General features: G+C 38.9%; 4 protein-coding genes across 5 annotated transcripts; 2 read left to right on the forward strand and 2 right to left on the reverse strand.

Moving 5' to 3' along the window:
- The first annotated feature begins 1102 nt into the window (after nt 1–1102).
- On the forward strand, nt 1103–2508 carry LOC140786715 (uncharacterized). Its single transcript, XM_073135337.1, has 6 exons — nt 1103–1237; nt 1312–1454; nt 1545–1631; nt 1739–1888; nt 1989–2189; nt 2294–2508. The coding sequence occupies exons 1-6, from the start codon at nt 1171–1173 to the stop codon at nt 2396–2398; spliced, it is 753 nt and encodes a 250-aa protein (XP_072991438.1). The 5' UTR covers nt 1103–1170; the 3' UTR covers nt 2399–2508.
- Nucleotides 2509–2630: 122 nt separating this feature from the next.
- On the reverse strand, nt 2631–6205 carry LOC140786714 (uncharacterized). Its single transcript, XM_073135336.1, has 5 exons — nt 5585–6205; nt 4885–4984; nt 4679–4814; nt 3022–3117; nt 2631–2947 (listed from the first exon to the last, which is right to left on the reverse strand). Exons 1-5 carry the CDS (start codon nt 6024–6026, stop codon nt 2825–2827), a joined length of 897 nt encoding a protein of 298 aa, XP_072991437.1. The 5' UTR covers nt 6027–6205; the 3' UTR covers nt 2631–2824.
- Nucleotides 6206–6268: 63 nt separating this feature from the next.
- On the forward strand, nt 6269–7482 carry LOC140786108 (uncharacterized). 2 transcript variants are annotated; one of them, XM_073134319.1, is made up of 3 exons: nt 6269–6613; nt 6689–6787; nt 6869–7482. In XM_073134319.1, the coding sequence occupies exons 1-3, from the start codon at nt 6343–6345 to the stop codon at nt 7327–7329; spliced, it is 831 nt and encodes a 276-aa protein (XP_072990420.1). In that variant the 5' UTR covers nt 6269–6342; the 3' UTR covers nt 7330–7482. The 2 variants fall into 2 exon arrangements, with proteins under 2 accessions (XP_072990420.1, XP_072990419.1); XM_073134318.1 differs by having other exon boundaries at nt 6348–6613; nt 6656–6787.
- Nucleotides 7432–12239, reverse strand: LOC140786107 (uncharacterized). The gene is made up of 13 exons (XM_073134317.1): nt 12088–12239; nt 11026–11251; nt 10395–10464; nt 10108–10304; nt 9950–10025; nt 9779–9862; nt 9609–9688; nt 9357–9483; nt 8828–8887; nt 8697–8747; nt 8461–8619; nt 8004–8136; nt 7432–7776 (listed from the first exon to the last, which is right to left on the reverse strand). Exons 1-13 carry the CDS (start codon nt 12236–12238, stop codon nt 7613–7615), a joined length of 1578 nt encoding a protein of 525 aa, XP_072990418.1. The 5' UTR covers nt 12239; the 3' UTR covers nt 7432–7612.
- Between the last annotated feature and the right edge of the window lie 99 nt (nt 12240–12338).

Here is a 12338-nt window from a genome sequence, read left to right on the forward strand (position 1 = left end):
AATCAAGCAGCGGCAGCCTAAGAATTCTGCAGTGGACTTCGCTACCAGTAGTAAAAACTCCACCTACGTTGGAGCAAAGTTGAAATAGGGCTAACAAAGGACGTGCTTTTGCTTTTCTCCTTTAAGCTAACAATTCAAAATATTTTTAGAAAAAAGAGTTTGCATTTAACTCCCTGTCTTTTCACCTATTTCTAGTTTGCACCCTTCATTTTTAATAGTTACAAATCAAAATCTATGTTTTACTAAATATTTACAGAAAATATCCTAGATTAAATTAGCACTAATACCATTCATACAGATGGAAATATTCTGTCCAATTGCAATCATTCTTTTCTAAAGAGTCTAACCAATATATTTTTCTTTCATCCACTACAACCATTCTTTTGTAAAGTGTTGAAAATGCTAATATATCTTTCTTTCTTTCTTTTTCGTTTAGTACACAACGATGCTTCATCTTATTTCTTAGACAAAGTCTAATGCCAAAAGAAAGCAAATTAAAATCCGACTAAGACATAAATTAAATTCTTCTCCACCAACCTCCTTTGCTCTTAGCTTGGATAAGTAATTTGGTAATTATAATTTGGGTAAGAATATTTTGGTGATCTTCTTAGTGAAACAATTTGATTAAAAACAGTAACTAGCAGCATGATATTTTCTACAACTCAATGTGTAAATTGAGTCCTAAAATCTTTAATTGTTTTAGAATTGAAGTAACAAACACATATAAATAATTAAAATACACTTCTTCTTTTTGAAGTTATGTAAAATATTTATCAGCCATTTTGTCTGGCATAAAAAAAAAGATATTTTTTATTATATTATGATATGATATAAGAGCACAATAGTCTTCTTTTCTAAATCATGATTAGTTAGATTTATCTAATGGAATGATATTATTTAAAGATCACAATAATTCCGATAGATATTCTATATAATGTAGTGTTAATTATGGTATTTTAAAATTTTCAGTGGCGATTATGTAAAAATTACTAAACAAAATTAAAAACGCGGTACCTTATTAAGCCTGGGGGCTGGGACCGACCATTTGTAGTTGACTAGTTGTCCACTCCTATGAAAAGGATAGCCAGGTGGCTGAGACTCGACCATAAAATCGTTGTCTATACCTCTGGGAAGATAAAGCTATCTCCAGAGAGAGATAGAGAGATAGAGATGGCGGAGATTGCAGCAGCTTACAGCCCAGGATTTCAACTTCGTTTGCCTCTCGTTCTTGGAGAAGGTAAGAGGCTACGAGCAGCCCAAAAGAAAGTCAACTGCCACACTGCTCCATTAACACCCAGGAACCAACTGCAGGTAGAAGTTTACAACATTTAAAGATGACAACTACGAGATGGAGGAAGAGGAGGAAGGAGATTACCGGGACTCGAGCTTCGACTGACATAGTCACATTCTCGTCGAACATCTCTACCGATCTTCCGCTCTACGAATCCCCAGGAGCAAAGCTGCTTTTATTCCAATTTCTCTTTAACTAGTTCATACCCATCCCTCTACTAGATCTCCCCTAATTCTCAACACTTCAATGCCAGGTCTCATTTGATGAGTACCTCCATGATCGACCTCGGATATTCCAAGCAATGTTTCCGGACCAACGCAGAAGCAAGAGACTAAATGATGTGCGATAGTAGCTTCCTCGTCTTTCTTTCTTTCTTTCTTTCTTTTTGAGAAAAAAAAGAGTAACCGCTGCAACTAACAATGTGTAGATTGTAATAACTGATGATAGGAAGAGTGGAGGGTGCAGATGCTCCCAATCCGAATCCTGCTCCTGACGGCGCATCCGGTGGTCGTCATGCGTCTGCGATGCAAATCGAAGGGGGAGGAATACCCGCCGGCCGTCCCTCGTCACATAACCAGCGTCCTCGAGCTTCGGGCTGTACACAATTTTGCATTTTTTTTTAATTTAAAACCAGTATTGGATGCTTACTGCTCCATTGTATCATGACTCGAAATTTATAAGTAAGATTTGGGTGCAGACCAAATGGGAGCTCCACGGATTGGAGAGAAGCGTTACGCCATCCGATTTCGTTCTGTCCGTGGAAGGGACACTGTACCCAGAAAGAAGAGGTGGCCGCAGCCGTCTCAAGGGCCACCTGGAGATGAGAGTTGGGTGCAGTCTCCCGCCGGTGCTTCTTGCTCTGGTCCCGGAAAATATCCTCAGAGGCATTGCTGAGTCGGTGAGGGCTACCACCAATACACCATCCTCCTCTGCTCTGTGTGGGAGCTCGATTTTTTGCGTCTTACCTGTCGATAAGCCTTGTGTTTCGCATCTGGAATGCAGGTTCTGACAAGGTTAGCAGAGAAGATGAAGCAGGACGTCGATGCGAGTTTGCTTACGGACTTCAGGAATTTCCGAAAGGAGAAGCTAACGAAGAATGCAATTTGATGATGCAATGGAGCTTTGCTTACAATCCTCCAGCAGCATAGTCTCTTTCCCTGTAAAGACGCAGACAAAAAAAAAACGAATACAATTTGATGATAGTAGATGTTCTCTTATGTTATTCCATCACCTAGATTTTGTTGAGCATTCACCACCTGACAAGTTCGACCTGTAATAAGAACCGGCAAAATGGGAATCTGATAATAATAATAATAGAGCAGAAGTCCTTTGTAGCACATTTAGTATAGGAACCCTATAAATTAGAAACTTTTATGGTGTAGTTTTGTACAATGACATACAATTGATTCAGCTTTATTCTCAGCTGATGACCCATCTAGTTACCCTCTCTGAATTCTATGAAGTACTAAATAGAGTCAAATGAATTTATCTTTAGATGTTTCCGTATATTGTACAACAACTTCACATAAGGTCCTAGTCTTCCAGTGATCTCTTTCTTGCCCTCAGATTCTGCTCGAGACTTTTAGGCAATGGGGGAGTCTTTCCTCGGCGAAAAAGAACAGCAAGGGCCCTCATCTTGTGGCAAATGTCAAAAACCTAACAATAAGCACAAGGTTAAAAAGAAACATATAAAATGAATAATTATTGGTTCTGAATTTCATAGCCCTTACAGATGAAGCTTCAAGTTCTGCGATGCCTTCACAACCTTGACCTCCTCCCTGAAGCAGGTCACAGTATCTTGCAGCCTCATTTTCATCTTCAAACACCTGACTTAAAGCAATATTTAGATCTATGGTATAAATAAGTAGCCATTAGAAAATAAAAACAGGGAAAAAGATAGATATCAAAGAATGTATTTACTGATAGAATGCAGGCAACCCATGAAGGTTTGAAATTTGGACTGAAATTCTACCAGACATTAAGGGCAACAACATAAGTTTCTGAACCAAAATCCAACATACTTGCAAAATGAAATAGGACTGAAAAAGTTATAAACTAATCACACCATATAAGCTGCTCTTTTCATATATCTTTTTGGTCCTTCAGTGTGAAAGGTAAGCCTTGTTCAAAGGTTCAGCTTGGATGTTGTCATACAAATCCATTACCATCCGAGGTGATTTCCATGCTTACTCTATTTTAAGTTTTTAACTATTCCATTTATCCTATATGATTTTACCACAGAATCAATCATAGGGTTTTGTCCTTATCATGCTCAAATTATGTGCATGCATCCTCAGATCCATTTTTCGCTTTGAATGACACATCACAATGGCCCTGCTTTTGACTAATAGGAGTGAAGATGTGCAACAACAGGTCTGAAGTTTATGAACTTGCAAAACCAAGACAAAGATTCTGTTCCCCTGCATATCTGCTGCTGTAGGATCAAAATCAACCTACATTAGACAAATTAAAGTACCAAGGACTGCAAATATTATGTCCTCTTCAGCCCAACGAACTCTTATGAAGATGATAGACATTACATTAGCCTTTCAGAAATTTCAAATTTTTTTAACACTCATCAGATGATTTACAGAATCACCATAACTCATTAGCATTATGATTATGCATGATATATGCAATAGGAAAGGTACAATACCGTCACTTGCTGCCAAAGTATATAAACAAAGACATCTCTTCAAAACAGCAGATGGATAGATTTACAGTAGATACAAGCACTCCCTCCCTTGTATCTTCAGCAAGCATGTGAAACTTGGTGCTTTATCACACCCCCTCTACTATTGTGGTCTCAGTGAGGAATATTACTCTTATCCACAAATAAAACTTATGATGGTGCTTTCCCATGAAGACAGCAATCAAATTATTAGAGAAAAATATACTAGAAGTTCAATTTGTCTGGCCACAATAACTTCTATTCTTGGCGTTACTCATTCAACATGCCAGTAACTTCTAATAAACTTTAAGAAAGCATCTTCATCCCTTATAACAATAAATTTGCCAGAGACAATCTTAAATTCATTGGGAAAATCTTATATCCTTCACTCATTCCAATGATATTCCCTCTTTTGAGGATAAAATCTTATATCCTTCACTATGCTCCCCATAGGGAAAACTGCCACCGTACAGAACCATCGTACAGAACCATCATTATTAAAGAACAAGCTAGATGAAGATGGCAGGTACAACCTTTCAAGTATTTCAAATATCTTTCTTTTATAGCACCTATCAGATGATTTACAGAATCACCTACGGGTTACACATGTTAATGCAACAGGAAAGGTATGATATTGTCACTTGCTTGTGAGAGCATATAAATGAAGACATATTTCTCTTCAAGACAGCAGAGAGAAAATGATTTCCAGTACTTACAAGAACTCCCTCCCTTATATCTTCGACAAGCATGTGAAACTTGGTGCCAACACTTGACTGTTTAGCTTTACTTCCAATTCCGGATGCCCGTTTCACCCCTTTAGAGAATAGCAGTCCAAGTTCCTTCTCAACTTCACTGCACCGCATAGCAGATCATTAACATCATATAGAATATAATTATCAATTAGCATGACAATAGATCTCACCTCCGACTCCTTCGTGTTTTCATTGTCCATATCTGGTTATCTCTTTGGGTCAGAACATAAACTGGTTTTGAGTCTTCCCTCCAGGGATTGCTCTCCAATACTAAAGAGAAAACAAAATCTTAGGCATTTATCTATATTCTCAAAATAGCTGCTTTAGAAGAAGAAATAACCATAAAAACCGAACAGTATCATCTGTAAAGGTCAAAATGGAAGGATGATATACAATTGAACCTACCAACTTACATGCGCTAAATACTCAAGACAGACCCTAGCCCCATAGATACTAAAAACAGCAAAATATGGACCATGGCAGCATAAGGGGCCACTGAAAAGTTATTCAACATACGCTGGTGGATCACAGAAAATAAAAACTATAGATTCATGAACTTGGCAATTCAATAAATTTAAAAAAAAAACATCATAAAAAGATCTACGGCCACTGATCCATACAAAATGACCAAAAGTTGTGATTTCAATTTCTAAATGTTAGTCCTAAGTCCAATATATAGATAAGCTACTGCTATTATTACTAGTTCCTTCTCCATCTTTTTTGGAAAAGTAATCAACGTTTCAACGATAACAGCAGCAGAAGCAGCAAAAATAACGGAATTCTAGTTTAAAACACTGCGAACCCATCAATTGAACTATTCGAACACCTCAATAAACCAAATTAATCTAAGAGGAGGAGAGAATTAGATACCGTCGTAGCCGATGGAATCAATAGACTGCATGAGATGTCTGCGCATGTCATAAGCTCGAGAAGAAACCCTCCTCACGAACTCTTGCGAGCTCCCCGGGATGCTCCCGTCCATCCCCAGCGCCCTCTCCACCTCCTCTTCCATCTCCCCTTTCCCTTCCTCTCCACCACTCGCCGCGGCCCTCCACCGCCTCTGATCACCTCTCCTCACCGCCACCAGCGAAGGACGAGGCCCGAAGGCGCACAGATTGGTACGGTTACAGCTACGGAGACGGAGGCGGGTCGGGATCGAGAGGGGGAGGAGAGAGGGGTCTCTATGGGATCTAGCGAAGGAGGACGACGACGACGACGAAGGTAGAGAAGAAGCCATCGTTGTGGTCTCGAGAGGTGCGAGGTGAGAAGAGAGCGAGGCCAACATAGGTGTAAGCGGCGTCGCAATTTCCATGGCGGAAAGAGAAAAGAAGAAACTTAACTTTGGTGCCGGGCACGATACTCAAACGCGATTTTTTTTTCTCTCCTCTTTTTCGTCCTTTTCTTCTACAAATTTATTCTTTTTCTTTTTCCCTTTTTTTTATATTCTTATTTTATTTAAGTCTTATTACAGCCTGAGACTCATCCTAGTCCGTTCTTCTATATATAAATATATTGGTATATATATATATACAAGAGGACACCGCATCGGAACACTTGGCAACGAACAAGCTCACTTCTCCATCTAGTTCCTCCCACGCGTCCACTGCCAACTCTTCCAACTCTACTTGATGAGCTCCCTTTACTTCCTTCCCTTCTGCTATAAATCAAATCTCTCTTCAATCCACAACTCAAAACTAACAACAGAAATGGCCATCTCCATGAAACCCAGATGCTATCGTAGCTTAATGCGTCCATTACTACTTGTACTTGCTCTCTTGATCATAGCCTTAGCCTTAGAAGCAGCAGCAATAACGACTCAGTCCAGTGTAGAGGAGAACGGCGAGTCATCCGAGTCATGGACGGGTTGGGCTAGAGAGAAGGCACAAGGGATAGCTTCAGGTGAGTTGGTTGCTATTTTCTTGATTTAATCCTTCTACATAGCTAATGTACGTGCACCTCTTGTTCTGGCATTAGATAAGGCGGCGGAGGCCCAGGAGGGGGTGAAGAGAGCTACCTCCGCCCCACGGGAGGCGGCTAGGAAGAGCTCTGAGAAGATTCAGGAGGTCTTCTCAGGTACAAGGCAGTGAACTAAACCTTCTTTTTAATCTTATAATCTTCAAAACTAACACTTGTTGATGGGTGAAACTTTGGCAGAGACTGCAAAGTACGCCGCGGAGAAGGCCGGCGACGCGAAAGAGGCGATGATGGAGAAGGCAGGGGGGGCGAAAAATACTGCGGCGGAGAAGGCCGGAGAGGCGAAAGAGACAGCGAAGGATAAGGCAGAGACGGCGAAAGAAACTGCAGCGGAGAAGGCCGGGGAGGCGAAAGAGACAGTGAAGGAGAAGGCAGGGAAGGCAAAAGATGTCACCATTGAAACGGCCGAGGAGAAGGCCAAAAAGGCTAAAGAGAAGGCAAAGGAGAAGGCGGAGGAGGTGCAGGAGAAAGTAGCAGAGTCTAAGGAGAAGGCAAAAGAGAAGATGCAAGAAGGATATGATGCAGCAAAGACAAAAGCTGAAGAAACTAGGAATACTGCTAAAGAAAAGCTATCCTCCAGCCATGAGACCACCAAGGAGGAGGCCATGGATCATTCCCATAGTCTCGAGGACGAGCTGTGAGTTTTTTTTTTCCCCTTCACTTGCTCTGTTTTGTGTGATTGCTTTAATCTGAGTTCCTGCAGAGATACCTCATAAATAACTCTTTGCTTCACTATGTAATCATGGAGTTAGCCTCTAGATATATATAAACTTGAAAGAAAATTTGTCTCTTTACATCTTTACTCAAAGAATGGTACATGAGCAAATAGATAAGAAGACATCAGCGGAGTGATTGCAGACGAGACTTCCTTCTTTTCAAATCTAATTGACAAGAAGAAGGTCTATATTTGCTTAAATCTTTCTATCAAGCTAAGAGAGCATCCTTAAGTGTACTTGTTGACTTGGTCTCGTGAAGCTTCATGGTGGTGGTAACCAACAGTGAGATGAGAGCAAAGCATGAGGGGAGGAGGCCTGTTCCATATCTGCTGACAGAATGGTATCCTCTGGTGCCTTGGCAGTCCATTGAATCTGCAACGGAAAGAACGAGATCATTGGCAAATTCATGTGATTCATCCGTTAATGTCTTTTCCAAGCAAGCATCAGTGTACAGATTAAAACTTTTTTACTCACAATATAGCAAAGCTCCAGGGAACAAAATAAACAGATGGTGAGCATAAGAAATATGCTCGCAAACTAGGAACAGAATAGAATTTAAATATACTATTTTCGATAATAGGGAGTAAGATATATTATACCTTCATAGGATTCAAGAACATATAGAGCAATCCCACAAGATATCTTGTCCAAGAAACTTAGCGACCCATATACGAATGCACTCCCATTTAAGTCTTCTCCAACCAAAATGCTTTGCATTCCAATTGTTGTCACCTGCTCACCAGAAAATACAATAGCCGTGCTATAAGTATTTAATACAACTATTAATGTGACAATGTAATTTTATCCAATGACATCGACTAATCTCATTATACTAGATGGACACTAATCCGGTTTAATTCTTTGAAACTTGATGACAGATAACCTTTTTCAAGTATATGTAGATATTATTAAGGAAGCCTATTCTAACAAAACAGCAGATAAGGTAAAAGGATCCCACTCTTTTTTATCATCCGGGAACTACAAAAGCTTAGTCAACCACTCGATAGTTCATTTTTATGTATGAAGATTGTAGAATGCTTATTAGAATAGGCATACCGTCATTAACGCATTAGCAGCACCAACAATGATTGATAAAACATACATCAAATCGTGCATTTTGGAAGGAAGACCAAAGAGAGCTGCACCAGAGAAGATCCACAGAATAGCTCCCACTGTGAAGAGGGCTTTCAGGCGAAAACAAGTCCATCTAATCTCCTGTGTAGTTTTTTGGGAAGGTTTGAAATCTGCAAACAAGAATAAAACCATATATCACATTGAAAAGGATTTGATACCTGAAGACTGATGGATGCCAGAAAGCTGCAAGTGTAAATAAGCCCAGGAATCTGCAACGGAAGTTTAAAAAGGAGACCACTTTATAGGAATCTTTAATTGTAGCATAAGAAAACAGATTTAAAATGCTCACCAATGCCTTTGAAAACTGGTTCATTCCCAAATCTTTAGTGACATAGAATGCAAGAAGAGCCTGTCCAATAACCAGAAAAAAATGTCAGCAAAAGAAAATTCACTGGCCCTCTTTCCGAGGATAGTATAAGATCAAATGGAAAATACTTTCTCTAAAACTTCTGAAGAGCTTGCCACAAAGATATTAGCAATGGATGATAATATGGTGGAGACATGGTAGACAAAATATAAGGTCAATTAGAATTTAGGAATACCAAATGTATAACCTCTTGGGGGACAAGAAAATATTGGTATAGAGAAAAAAAGTGCCTCACTAAGGTTCGAGGAAGAGAAATTTTACATTCTCCCCCATCTATTATAGCACAGTGGATGTACTTTCTCAATTATTTGTATTCATAAATGGACTGGAAGAACATGGTATGCACAAATATGATAATTAAATTTAAGCTAATAATTGCTGAAGGGCTTTTCTGTTTGTTGATAAGCAAATAACAAGAGAACTTTAGTTATCAACTAGAAGAAGAGATGACCTGTGAAACGTTTGTTACCAATCTGGTCAGCATATAGACAATTGCAACTTGAAAGTACAAAACCTTCCTGAACCAGTGGATCCATGATACTCTATTCTGACATTTACCATCGGAACGTTGTTTCAACCTACAGCATGACAAACAAAGAAAAGATATAAAGAAGCTCATCAAGACATACTCAGCAGTTCAGCTTCTTAAAAGCTATAGTCTGCATGAGATCTCATAATTTATATAAATTGTGAGTTTACTTACTCTGGCTCCTTGGTCTTGATATAGAACACCACCAGAAAACAGCATCCAATGAAAATGGACACGTATGCGATCCAACGGTACTGACAAAATGAGAGAACGTAAGAATGGTGCCAAAATACAAATTTTTGCGGAACATAATGTGTAATTTTTATGCGGTGGTTCTAGCATACCTGAATAATGACATCTGAGCATACTTTTCCGTCATAAACACTGAAGACAATTAATGCAATTGCAAACAAGCTGAGGTTTGCTACCTTCAATGGCAATTACATTTCTGATGAATAATGGTGGAAATATGACAAATGGTCTAGAGAGAGATCACAAAAGAGGGAGGTAATCACCATGGTGAAGGCATTTCGACAACTCGCAAGGGAGACTCTGCTTGTTGGGTTCAAAGTCATGCAATTCACCATTGACCTATTCAACTTAACATGGTCAGAGAACTTCACAAATTACATGAAGCAAGAAGGTATTACTGAAAACGGTAAGAGAGTACTACATATGTGAAACTTGTGTGGCAGCCCATCCGATATTAAAGATTACAGCAAATATACTGTAACCAATTGTTTGCAGCTCAGCTGAGTTTGTCCCCAAAATACTGCAAAGCATGCAGCCACCAAAAACAGAAGAGAAGGAAACAGCGACTAGAATAGATCCTCCAAAATGCCACAACTTGAAACGCCCAAAACTATCAATCTGACATAACAATCATCCTGTTAGGAAAGAATATCGCAAGAGGAATCATTTCTAAGAAGCAACATGATAAAGATTCACAGTGGCACATACCAGTTCCCCAGCAAAAACTGTCATTAAGCCATCAGCGACTTGACCAGAAAGCATAACAGCAGCTGCCTCCCTATAGAGATTATGCAATTAAGAGAAAATTATCATTATACAATTAAATGATACATTAAAATAAGGTAAAAAGTACTGCGATCTGCCAGTCAATTAGTTAAAATCTTATGATATTAAAGGAACTGATTGTACAAGCAGAATCAGAAAGTATCCTTTAGAGTGATCAACAGACAAGCTAGTATTGAGTAGTAGTATATTTTCTTTTCGTGATTCCATAGAATCATATAACCCGGAGCATTTATTGCAAAATCCAAAAAGCCGTCAGGAAAGCATATCCTTTTTTGCATTTTGACAAGTATATTTTAGTGCACACAAGTTCATCCTGACCTTTTTGGAAGAAAAAACATTAATGATGACCTATTTACCAGTAAGTATACACAAAGCTTCCAACAGTAAACGTTGTCAACATAGAGAGACTGAGACCTCCTAACAAACATATGATTCATCATTGCCTAAAATTTGATTCTTAGTTTGGAAAAAACAAAGGAAAATTCAACATTGAATTCTCCAGGGAGAAATTCTAGCAAAACTATAAATCATATATTCTGCATCAATAATGTACCTTGCACTGAGTCCTACTTCTGTCAAGAACAACAACAGATACGTGAACCAACAAGCTGATGTGACGTCGTTTAGCATGTGACCTACACCATAAGAAAGTACAGAACATCTTCCTAAAGGCTCGAAGCTTTGTGCTTCAGTTAACAGCTCATCACCCTTTACATCAGCCATATTAAGGAGTAGATTTGCAGCACACAAGACCAAGCGGACTACTATTGCTCTCTTTGCTGCATCAGAAAAAGGAAACAGAACAAAATCAGAAGCTGAAGAGAGTTATGAGAAATCCATGGCAGACTCTTATTAGTCTAACTGAGGTCATTGAACAATGTTCCTTCCTTTGTTGAAGAGAAATTGGTATCACTTTACATCCATAGAAATTTAGCTCCTAATTGTTGAGGCATTAAAGATATCCGAAGACAGATACTTTATGCTTATCTCCAAAGTTATGGCAAGTTGCATCCCATAGCAATAGTAGATTATAATTATCTCAAATGGTTATGCAGGGCATTCTGCACTTCTCTAGATAAGTAATGCAACATGTATTCTGAAACAAAACAATACATATATCACATATAGATCCTAGTATGGAATCATATTGGCATTTCATCTGATCCAACAAAGAAAAGAAGTACAATAACTAGTGTGAGACATTCATTAGTGAACATTAATAAATAGACTCCGCTAAATGAACTGATTAAAATTCAAGATAGCAAGACATAGATTAATGAAGCAGAGCATTTGTGGTGGATATGAAGTGAAAATAGAGCGACCATGCTCAGTCAATGAAAAAATAGTAAGATCATCAAATATGATATTATCAGGAAAATTTGGAAGTCCATTTGAACCGTGAAGCGATCCCAAGAGTAGATGGCGTTCATTAAACATGTAAACAATAATTAGGAAACGGTGTTCTCCAATCAAAATCTACCAAAAGGAGCCATTTTTCCTCAAGAACCCCAAACAAACCAACGTTAAACGTAACCTAATCGCAAACGGGTTCCAACCAAACTGCGATTAAGAAGAAAAAGATACGAGATCGAAGCGGAGAAGAACTCATTAATACCAATGCAGGTGATGCTCTTCCGATGCAGATAGCTCTCGCAGTGTAATCTATCGAACGTGATGAGTTTATATAAGAAGCTGGTAGGCAATGGTCGGAATTCAACTCCTGGGTCCAACTGCGGATGAGATAAAGGCGGGGGTCGTTCGCACATCATTTACGAAAGACCTCCTATATTTTTACATATTTCTCAGATCCCTCTTAACTCCTTTTTTTCAGGTATATTCACAAAAAAGGCCTTCTATCCTATAAAA

Source organism: Typha latifolia, chromosome 4, assembly GCF_019914945.1.
Source record: "Typha latifolia isolate L0001 chromosome 4, TyphaL0001v2, whole genome shotgun sequence".
Taxonomy (NCBI): Eukaryota; Viridiplantae; Streptophyta; class Magnoliopsida; order Poales; family Typhaceae; genus Typha; species Typha latifolia.

What these genes read in the sequence shown, in the direction of transcription:
- LOC140786715 (XM_073135337.1), top strand. Translation starts at nt 1,171, where the DNA reads ATGGCGGAGATTGCAGCAGCTTACAGCCCAGGATTTCAACTTCGTTTG. An exon ending in GCCTCTCGTTCTTGGAGAAG is followed by an intron (nt 1,238 to 1,311) that starts GTAAGAGGCTAC and finishes AACCAACTGCAG; the next exon opens with GTAGAAGTTTACAACATTTA. An exon ending in GCGTCCTCGAGCTTCGGGCT is followed by an intron (nt 1,889 to 1,988) that starts GTACACAATTTT and finishes ATTTGGGTGCAG; the next exon opens with ACCAAATGGGAGCTCCACGG.
- LOC140786714 (XM_073135336.1), bottom strand. Translation starts at nt 6,026, where the DNA reads ATGGAAATTGCGACGCCGCTTACACCTATGTTGGCCTCGCTCTCTTCT. An exon ending in AAAACACGAAGGAGTCGGAG is followed by an intron (nt 4,815 to 4,884) that starts GTGAGATCTATT and finishes TATGCGGTGCAG; the next exon opens with TGAAGTTGAGAAGGAACTTG. An exon ending in CAGAACTTGAAGCTTCATCT is followed by an intron (nt 2,948 to 3,021) that starts GTAAGGGCTATG and finishes GCTTATTGTTAG; the next exon opens with GTTTTTGACATTTGCCACAA.
- LOC140786108 (XM_073134319.1), top strand. Translation starts at nt 6,343, where the DNA reads ATGAGCTCCCTTTACTTCCTTCCCTTCTGCTATAAATCAAATCTCTCT. An exon ending in GGCACAAGGGATAGCTTCAG is followed by an intron (nt 6,614 to 6,688) that starts GTGAGTTGGTTG and finishes TTCTGGCATTAG; the next exon opens with ATAAGGCGGCGGAGGCCCAG. An exon ending in GATTCAGGAGGTCTTCTCAG is followed by an intron (nt 6,788 to 6,868) that starts GTACAAGGCAGT and finishes AAACTTTGGCAG; the next exon opens with AGACTGCAAAGTACGCCGCG.
- LOC140786107 (XM_073134317.1), bottom strand. Translation starts at nt 12,238, where the DNA reads ATGTGCGAACGACCCCCGCCTTTATCTCATCCGCAGTTGGACCCAGGA. An exon ending in GCCACACAAGTTTCACATAT is followed by an intron (nt 10,026 to 10,107) that starts GTAGTACTCTCT and finishes TAAGTTGAATAG; the next exon opens with GTCAATGGTGAATTGCATGA. An exon ending in ATCAAGACCAAGGAGCCAGA is followed by an intron (nt 9,484 to 9,608) that starts GTAAGTAAACTC and finishes GTCATGCTGTAG; the next exon opens with GTTGAAACAACGTTCCGATG.